The sequence below is a fragment of the Megalops cyprinoides genome, chromosome 23 (assembly GCF_013368585.1).
Source record: "Megalops cyprinoides isolate fMegCyp1 chromosome 23, fMegCyp1.pri, whole genome shotgun sequence".
Classification (NCBI taxonomy): domain Eukaryota; kingdom Metazoa; phylum Chordata; class Actinopteri; order Elopiformes; family Megalopidae; genus Megalops; species Megalops cyprinoides.
This window is the reverse complement of record NC_050605.1, coordinates 6,915,192-6,925,229: the sequence shown is the minus strand read 5'-3', so window position 1 is coordinate 6,925,229 and position 10,038 is coordinate 6,915,192. Positions and strand designations below refer to the sequence as shown.

At 45.3% G+C, this 10,038-nt stretch overlaps 1 protein-coding gene across 1 annotated transcript; it reads left to right on the top strand.

Annotated features, from left to right (window-relative positions):
- Nucleotides 1-372: 372 nt before the first annotated feature.
- nedd1 (NEDD1 gamma-tubulin ring complex targeting factor) lies at nucleotides 373-8,575 on the top strand. The gene is made up of 15 exons (XM_036517971.1): nucleotides 373-557; nucleotides 2,063-2,206; nucleotides 2,427-2,521; nucleotides 2,609-2,725; nucleotides 3,270-3,410; nucleotides 3,804-4,033; nucleotides 4,210-4,408; nucleotides 4,573-4,756; nucleotides 4,899-5,018; nucleotides 6,019-6,060; nucleotides 6,307-6,482; nucleotides 6,840-7,035; nucleotides 7,258-7,393; nucleotides 7,676-7,742; nucleotides 8,013-8,575. The coding sequence occupies exons 2-15, from the start codon at nucleotides 2,071-2,073 to the stop codon at nucleotides 8,115-8,117; spliced, it is 1,944 nt and encodes a 647-aa protein (XP_036373864.1). The 5' UTR covers nucleotides 373-557; nucleotides 2,063-2,070; the 3' UTR covers nucleotides 8,118-8,575.
- Nucleotides 8,576-10,038: the final 1,463 nt, after the last annotated feature.

The following is a 10,038-nucleotide window of genomic DNA, read 5'->3' as shown; positions in this document are numbered from 1 at the left end:
TATATACCATGTCATTAACCACAGTGTGTCATACACCGAAAGTATTGTTCTCAGCAAATAATAAAACTCCTCTTTGTATCGTTCAATGTTATATCCGAGGCATTGCCAAATCGTATTAGTATCATTGTAATACATCATGTTTTTATCTTACTGAATGAACAGCACATATAATTTAAATTGATGAGATGGCGATACTAGTCCATCATTATTCATGTATTCAGACAGTCTGAAAACAGAAAAAACGACATGAAAAGAAACTCAGCAACGGCTCTCAGTGCTTGCTAATAAGTGGCATTCAGACGCGGAGTTGGTTCTGTCTCTGCTACCCCTATTGGTCCTAGCGGGATGCCGTAGAGGGGGAGTAATGTCCCCGCTGGAGCTACAGGCGCGGAAATTCTTGCCGAGGGCGAAAAACTTTGGTCGTGAATCTGAATGTGCGCAGGGAAGCCGATAGAGGAGTGAAAAGACTCCCAAGTTCACACCAAATACACTTTGGGTTCGGAGAAGGATAAGGGTAGACTAGTGTGGAGTCCGATTCGATTGCCTAAAAAGACGGGGTAAGTGCAGTCTGATTTTAGCTAACGTTAGCTAGTTAGACTGGTGATGTCAGGGGAACAGCCAGGCAAAGTAACATTAGCAATTTGTCGAGGTAACAAGTGATACTAGAATAAATATATTTAGCGATGCGATTCATTAACCATTTAGGAAACTTACTAATTTCTTCTACTGATCACCTTTCTTTTTCAAGACAAGCAAGGAAATGTATTGATAAAACTTTCGTGACAAGTGTATTTAGGAGGAAAGCTAACGTTAGCTAGCAATTTAGCTACTTCGCTGGATGGTTTCCTCAGCAACGACGTCTTGCTGGTTGTTTTGCTAATCAAGCAATGACGTTAGGCAGCAACTAGCTAACTAACCAAGTGAAAACTAGATAAGTTATATACTCACATGTCAGACACCTGTATGATTTCACTGACGTTAATGTTCGCTGATATAAGTTGTATGCATGTACATTTGGAATAAATGTGTTCTTGGCCCCTTTTTTGTTAACGTTAGCTTGCCAGGTACTTGTGTAGCACTCTGAACTAAGATTCTAGATAAATGACAAGTTGTTTTCTGAAGATGATATTAAAGGTGAAATGTTTGAAATGCAGTAGCTAACTTTACAGGTTTACCAGAATGACATTGACAGCATGTTAGGTCCCTGACATAGGTCCCTACACAGATGTGAAGGTTACAGACAGCTTAGTGTATTAAAATGTTTCATAGCTATGTCGTGTTTTGATTTAACCTCACTGTACCGCTGTCAAATGTGCATATCGGCTCACACATGCCCTATTTAACACAAATGTTAACATTGAGTCTGAATATAAATATGAACGTTACTACTCCTGATCTACGTGTAAAGGTAACTGCATGCAATTTTTTTGTAAAAGTAAATGTGACGTTAAATGTATTTACCCTTGTACTTTGCTCTGGATAAGAGCGTCTGCTCAGTGACAAAACGTAATGTAATGTATTCGGATTAGAGTGTAAATTTAATGTTTCCGTTTTTAAATTAAGCAATTATAATGCACGTATATGGTGAAGTTCTTATCATATGACATGCTAATGTCATTACAATACCAGTTCAACAGTCCCCAGTTATTTTATTTTATTTGTTTATTTTTTTTAAATGGCGTTACAGGTGCGAACAGGGGTCAGAATTCATCGCCTGAAACTGTGTTGTTAATTGGCACTTAAGATTTAGCTTCAGTGTAAGAGGGTGGGAGTATGATCCTGAGATAAAATTGTGCGCGATTTTGCAGAGGGATCACTTATCTGTACAGTAAGAATGATCAAAGCGTGAAAAAGTTGACTGACAGCACCCGGGGGCACACAGTTGTGATGTCGGTGGCTGAAAGGGTCTGTGAGATTCTTAGAGCGGACACCTGGGGTATGTGTGGCGTTTGGCAGCGGCGCCGCGCTTCACTGAAAGCGGCTCTGTCTGCGACAGTGCAGCCTCTGTGCCTTCGCGATGCGGCTGCGTCGCGATCTGAAAGCCGCGCTTGTGTCTCCGCAGCGGCTGCGATGGAGGACGTCGTGCGGCTAGTGTCGTCCGGTGACGACGTGAAGATCTGGAACTCGGCCTCCATGACGGTGCTGGAGCAGTTCAACCCCCACAGCCTCACGCACCCCGTGGCCCGCGTGTGCTGGAGCAGCAACAGTATCCTTCACCTCCCAGAGGCTCCTATTCATTTCCCCAGCAACATTCTGGTTGTGTTTTGTGGCAGTTTTTTGTATTCCCTGGACTGTTCACCTAACTGTTCACATGCACTAATCCCCAAGCCTCTCCAGATAAGAGCGTCTGCTAAATGAATGAATATAAAGTTAAACATTTCTGGTGTTGATCACCTATGTGTTGGTTGTCTTAACTCTGATCTAAGATCAATACTTGGCTAGTGCCAGCAGCAGTGGAGACAAGCTTGTGGTGTCCAGCCTGAAGTCGTCTCCGGTTCCGGTGGTGGAGCTGGCAGAGGGGGTGAGTCGTCTGACGGAGCTGCCGTTGGGATTTTCGACGCCGTTGCTGTGAGCCGTGGCTCATTTGCGTCCTGTGTTGTGTCTGCAGAAAAAGCAGACGCGCATCAGCCTCAGCTCCACCTCTCAGTTCCTTGTCAGCGGCGGCCTGGACAACAGCGTCCACGTCTGGGATCTGAAGACCAAGAAGCTGCACCGCAGCCTCCAGGTACCTGCGCCCGAGTGTGTAACCCCGCACTCCTAATGTGACTGGGTCTATACCCCTCTTTGAACCCATTTGTGTCTCATTAGCTAACTATGCCATGATATCCCTTTCTTACTGAATACAATGGGCAGTCAGATAAATTGTTTCTCTGTTGAAGCATACTTGGTAGCTGGATTTAATATGATAATTTTCCATTTTTCATATACTTTTCCAGTTTTTCAAATGACAGTCCTGTATTATACTGTGCAAAACAAACTGTGCAAAACAATAGTGAAATGCATAATAAACAAATGACACCTTGTGTTCTTTAAATCCCTGTATGCGGACAGCAAATAGCACTGTGAAACTAGCACCTTTTTAAGATGTGGCAGATGAAGTATTGTTAAGTATCAGATGGGAGGAGAAATATTTCCCAGCAGAAAAGCTATCCCACTTTGGCTCCAGTCCCTTTAACACACCTTCAAGGCTGCTATGAGACACCAGGAGCGACCGGACATGGCCCCAGGGGTCCCCCGTTTCTCGTCTTATCCTCTCTCTCCCTGATCAGGACCACAAAGAGGAAGTGACCTGCGTGTCCTTCAACGGCAGTGACAGCTACATTGCTTCAGGCTCCACCAGCGGTGACATCATCCTCCACAGCATCACCACCAACCTGTCCAGCAAGCCATTCGGACTCGGCCCCAACCAGGTGAGTACGACGAGCGCAACAGCCAGGTCAGGGCAGAAGAATGAGCCAGTCAGGTGATTCTGATGTAAGAACAACTCCAGTTAGACGAGTGGTACAAGAACCACCTTCTTCAAGTGACTGTAACACCAGAATAATCTCAGTCAAGTGAGTGGTGGAGAGTTTGCAAGCAGTAATATTCATTACGTTTGTACTATATTTGCTGTTGTTCTACCTGCGTTGTTCCAATCTGTCTCCTCTTTTAATCCTGTATTTGTGTATGTATTATTTTAATAAGGAGTGTTAGTATTTATGGTCTTCTTTCATCACTTGCACATGCAAAAGATCAGAAGTCTAATCGATTGATTAGTTGATTAAGTAATTAATGGATTGATCGATTGGTTCCTCCTGCTGCAGCCCATTCACGATCTGAAGTATTCGTACGTGAAGAGATCTCTGCTGGGCAGTGTTTCGGACAGCGGGACAGTTGTGCTGTGGGATGCCAACACGCAGAAGGAGCTGCATGTTTTCGAGGGCTCCCATAAAGCCCCGGCCTCGGGGCTGGCATTCTCCCCTGCCAACGACCTGCTCTTCGTCACCGTGGGCCTGGACAAGAAGATCATCTGCTACGACACCTCCAGCAAGATGTAAGACCAGTGGCATGGAGCGTTTGAGCTTTTGTGTGTTTTAGAGTTTTCCCAGCAATGTGTAAGAGCTCCTCTGGGGATAGAGTCAGGTGTAGTAGCAGGGTAGTGCAGATTGAGGTTAGACCCTCTGCTGTGATTGGATGTCTGTAGTCATGTGACTGCGCATGTGCCCACAGTGTTCTGCGCAGCATGCGGGTGGAGTCTCCGCTGACGGCCATTGACTTCATGCCTGACGGGGCGGGGCTGGCTGTCGGCTCCACCCAGGGGAGGGTGTACCTGTACGATCTGCGAAATCTCAATGCCCCTGTGAAGACCGCAATTGCACACAAGACCTCGGTCACCTGCTTGCGCTTCCAGCACTGCCACCACTCCAAGGTACTGTATTTCCAACCGTCCTCCACTGTGGGGTTCCGCCCACTCCCACAATTCACTGCACCGTAGCTCCTCCTCCTCACTAGTGTCCACTCCTCCTCTGCCCACCTGCCCACCTGTAGTGATTTACAAAGTCATTTGTCCGTCTTACCTGTTCAATTTTACAGTCCAGTAAAATGCTGTCTGGCAAGTCCTCCGCCACCCAGCCCAGTAAGAAGCCATCAGTGAAGCCGACCAATCAGCAGGGAGGTCCTCAGACCCCCTCGGTCCTGCCTGTCCCAGCGGCTATGTCTGTCCCCAAGGCTGTCAGCGATACGGAGGAGAAAGGGGATGGCCATGCCTTCAACTCAGGTCAGACTCTGCTGTCGGAAAAGTCCCTCAGCTGAGCTAATTTCTGCTACTCCTCACCCTCAGCACCTGTGCCCACCACCCACCTCTAAACTCCTGTCCTCGTGTTGGTTAGTGACTCACCTGTCCCTTCATCCACCCGCAGGCCAAGAAGCTTTATCCAGACAAGCAGAGGAGCAGCGTGCCGCTGACCGCCTCCCCAGCATGGACAAGTTCAGCAACGTGGGACGCAACAGCCTGGACATCTTCTCCCCTGTCCGAGAGGGTGAGGCCACCTGCCATTGCCTGTTAGGAGTCCAAGCTAGTTAACTGATGCTCCTAATGTTTAATCACCTTAAATTAAGTTGACAAATGGTTAAATATGTTCTTAAGCTGTATATAGTTACTGTTGCCCTTTTCTGAGATGTTTGCTCAGAAACAGCAAAGATATCCAGCAAAGATATCCAGTCTCAAGTCTCCCTGGTACCACTGTTTCAGTGGCTTTGCTTTAGGTTTAGAATCTGCTAATAGACTGAAACCACCTGCCTCATTAGCCTGCATTGCTCTAGTGGGAGCAGATATTTGAACACTATCTCCGTGGAGGAGCACATGAAAGAGTTCTGATAAGATGAGAGGGAAGAACTCTACACTAAAATCTATCCTAAAGTGAATCCTAAAGTCCACAGCATTTAAAAAAATTAACCATGTATCAATTAGGCAGATTATTCTTGTAAAACGTTAACTCATTGGGATTCAGTATGACCAGAAAGGATATGTTTTTGCACATTGCCCTTGAATAAAGGCAGTCCCTGTAGACCTTGAGGATTAGACATTCCTACTTGTAGTCATGAATTGGCACCCACACCAGGATGGAGAAAAGTCAAAACTTTGTATACTTTGCTGAAAAGTGATGACCTAAAAGAATTCCTCCTATTCCAGATCAGCCCTCCTATCTGTCTGAGTAGTCCTTCTTTTCATTCCTTCACTCCTGTCTGTTTATCTGTATTCTTCTGTTCCTCCTGTCAGAACTGTCCTCCATCACTCTTTCATGCAATCCCACTCACCAGTTTGAGAGAAGCATTGTCCTTTCAGAGTTTGTCCGTGCTAAACTTCTAATGTGCAGGTCTACGGTCACCACAGATGTGCTCATTTCTATGAATTTCTGGTTTTTAAATTGTTAGAACACCTGATATCTGTCCTAGAGAAAAGTGTCTCTCAAATTTGGCCTGTTGGATTCTTCTTTTAATAAACTTTCTGAACTCTGACTTTTTCTCTTTGATTTTTAGATTACAAAAGAAGTGGAGACCCTCCAAGTGGGAAGAAAGATGGTATTCAGCAATTGCAACATAGTTTCAGTATTTAGTGTCATGCCATTTAATGGTAGTTCTTGTTAAATAACCTTATGAAATACTGCTAAGCACCCGAAGCAGTGAGTTGAGTGTGAGTGCAGTGTACTGTGTTGTGTGCGAGTGCAGTGTGGGTTATTTTCATTCGTGTTGTGTGGGCGGTGCACAGTGATGAGTGCAAATGTGTTTAATTTTGAGTGTTCAGTGCTTGTGCTTTTGTGTGTTCAGAGCTGGACTTCCTGTCCCAGTACTCCAGTGGCCCCCCACACCGCAGGACACCGCTGGGCACTCCAGGGGGACACGGCTACAGCCCCCTGGCGGTGTTCAGCACCCCTCCACCAATCAGAGAGGAGGAAACGGTTTCACCTGTACGAGGTTATACGGCAACACAGGACACCAAATGGGTCAGTCTTTGCTGTCTTCTGAAGTAGGGCGGTCTGTTCTGTACTGAAACAGATCAGTCTGTGATCTCTTTTATTGTGACATGCAACTTTTTTATTGTGACATTGAGTCAGCCCATCTACTATGAGACTGCATTGTTTTGCAAATGACAGGGTGTCTAAGGAAGAGGCACAAAGACAATTTTGATTTTTGGAAATAAAGGAGTTTAAAAAATTGAGTGCCCTCCCATAACCGCAGTATATTTGTGGATGATGTAAAGAGGGGGCAGTGAATTAGTAAGTGTTGAGTTATGATTTCTTGGAGGAACAGGTTTATTAATAGAGTGATTTAATCTCTGGCCTCCCTGCTGCGATTGACAGGTGGACAAGAATAGTGGCTCTAGCCAGGAGGTAGACGCCCAGGCCACTGCCGCTGCCTCCCAGGCCACGCCCACAACACTGGGACCCCCTTTCTGCACCCCTGAGCCCAGCCTGAGGGGCAAGGATACAGTAGGCCAACTGAGCTATGATTCAGCACTCAACGGAGCACCGCCTGTCAGGACGCCCAGTACACAGAGTGAGTTGCATGTGTGTTGTCATGTCCTGTGTATGAACATGGTGTGTATGAACATAGGTGTGTGTGTGTGTGTATGGTCATGTGTATGGATGCTGTATGTGTGTGGTGATGCATGTGAATGCTATATGTGTGTGTGTGTGTGTGTGTGAGTGTGCAGTGATGCATACCAATGCTCTGCACATTTGTGTGGTGGCATATATATATATGAAAACTCTGTGGCAGGCGCGGCAGGTGTGGCCTCCTCTCTGTCAGAGCGAATCGCAGAGACCGTTGAGGGGGAAGGTGGCGGGGCTCCTCTCACCTCCCTGCAGATCCACTTCATTCGCAACATGATCCAGGAAACTCTGGAGGATTTCAGGTGAGTCCTGGATAGATACCCAGTCCTGCACAGTCACTGACTATGCAGTCTTGCAGTGGAAAGCAGCTGTTTTCTTTACATAAAGAATATGTCAAGAATCAACACATATTGTGTCTTCATGATCCCCTGATGTTTTGAGTCAGTTTCATTTGACAGCATTTATAAATATATTCACAAGCTTGCTTGTCCTCTGTCTATGTGCCCCTTTTGGAAAAGTATCTCATTCTGGAACCTTCTGCTCAGTATCAATGACCTGGTGTTGTGATGTCACTTCCTCCACAGGGATGCCTGTCACAGAGACATAGTGAACCTGCAGGTTGAAATGATCCGGCAGTTCTATATACAGCTGGTAAGTGTTCACTCCACTGAAGTGCATTGTTTGTGACAGACAACCACTCCCATCCATTGTCTTCGGTACTGTATCAATTATAGAATACACTCCTTGCCTCTAAAAGAGATGCCTTGTGTGGTAAAAGATTTATTATCTGATAGAAAGATACATTATTTAAAACTGAGATCTATGTTGTGATAAAAAGTACTTGATTTGAGAATGTCCTATAGAGAGATACTCTGTTCAAGGACGAGATTCATGGTCTGACAGAAAGATATTTTATTTCAGAACGAGATCCACGGGCTGATAGAGAGGTACTCTGTAAGTGACTCGCTGGTGGAGGAGATCGAGAAGCTGAAGGAGGAGAACAGACGGCTCAGATCCAACTACTGATGGAGCTACACCCCTGCCCCCACCCACCCCAGCCCCATATACACACCTCACATTCTCTGACAAACCGTCTTCCAAAGAGCTGCCCAGCCCACTGGGGCAGGGCGTGGCTGCAAATGCAATAGACTCTGGAGGGACATGGAGGATCCCACAGGGGTGTTTTCTACTCCTACCCGTTTTTGTATTTTTGATATGAGGCTTGTATGTTTTTTAAGTGGCTCAGGATCTCCACCTGGACTAATGAAGTGCCTTATTATCACTAAAGCACAAGAACGAGAAGGGCCACCAGCGCTGAATTAGGAACTGAACTCTGCCAGCCATCTGTCTTTGGGGCGGCCTGACCCTGGACCCCGGGGATGGGGTGTGACTGTGTAGGATACCGAGGCTGTTCATTTGACGATCGCTGGGATCAGTTTGGTCACGTGACTGCTGTGCCATGTGTGTCTGCCCTCATAGATATCGCACCCTAAAGAGTTTCTGAGAGGCAGGACTGGCCAAAAATGCCAATGTCTGCGTCAGTTCAGCCTAAAGTACTGGAGCTGTATTAGGGGTTTCAGTTTGGTCTTGTATACTAGAGCTCTGTGAGGGGCTTTCAGTTCAATCTAGTATACTGGAGGTGTGAATGAAAAGTGTTTTTTCTTTAATAAATTATAGTAATACATATTGATTTGACTTCACTAATAAAACAAGTGTGGCAATGTCAGTTAAAGAAGTGCTTGTCATTTGAGTTTATCAAGACAAAATGGTGGGGTTTTTTTCCGCTCGTGACCATGTATAACAATATGAGCACAACTACAATGAACTCTGTAACCCTTGGCGAACAGTGGGTAAGGAGTATCCTCACCATACAAATTCCCTGGAGGGGCTTCTTGGAAAGGGGATAGCATGGGTGGAAGTTGGACACCAAAGAAGAATGTTACAAAGTGTACAATGATGTTTAGCCAAACTGAGGTGATCATTACACTTACGTTGGGGGTGATGGTGGGACATAGTATGTAACAGAAGAACAGGACTGGTAATACCTCTCAGGCATCGCAACAGAGCAGTGAGGATTGCAGCAAGTTTTTTTAGCCTGTAGGTGTCATTACAGACCTCAGTGTGGCAGTCTTTGTAAACGCCTCTGTGGAAGTTGCCTTACATCAAGAGCTACCCGATGTTCACTCGACAGAAATGACAAATGTTGTGTGGTATGTAATTCTGATGCACATGGGTGGGAACAGTGCAAAAATACCACTTTTAACACAGAGGAGCATGCACAAAACTTCACTGAGTTAAGGAGCAGGACTTGTAAACGAAAGGTTGCTGCTTCAATTCCCCATGGGGGTACTGCTGCTGTACCCATAGGCAAGATACTTGACCCACAATTGTCACAGTAAATCCAGCTGTATAAATGGATAACATTGTAAAAACCTCTAATTTATGTACATTGCTCTGGATAAGAGCATCTGCTAAACGCCAATAATATAATGTAACTTCACTTTGTATAAATTAGTCTCCGTATCTTTTTTTTTAAAGCAGAGAGGTACAAGTTTATACATCGTTATTGACAACAGTTCATTGGAATTGATGGCATGGTGTACCTGCCATGTTGATCGCGTTTAAATCCATTCAGAAGATGTAGATCAGTACAGCCAATGCCAACATGTTCATATGTATAACAGTAAATGTCACGAGACTCCACGTCCCCCATTCACTTTTATGAAATTAGCTGTAGACACCATTGTGCCCCATACAAATCACATTCCATTGTTTTCCCTATTTTTTAACAAACATGCCCTGTCAACTGTTCAGGGATTACCGCAGTAGTGTCTCCATTTCTGTGATATACTCTTCAGTGCATTAAAGCACGTTGCATCATGTTTCAAATATCGGCAGCATATTCATGCACATTCACACCATGTCTGGAAATATGAAACCACCCTTC

Excerpts from the sequence above, each read along its gene's own strand:
- nedd1 (XM_036517971.1), top strand. The coding sequence starts at position 2,071 with ATGGAGGACGTCGTGCGGCTAGTGTCGTCCGGTGACGACGTGAAGATC. Across the intron at positions 4,034-4,209 it reads TACGACACCTCCAGCAAGAT|TGTTCTGCGCAGCATGCGGG; the intron begins GTAAGACCAGTG and ends ATGTGCCCACAG. Across the intron at positions 4,409-4,572 it reads AGCACTGCCACCACTCCAAG|TCCAGTAAAATGCTGTCTGG; the intron begins GTACTGTATTTC and ends TCAATTTTACAG.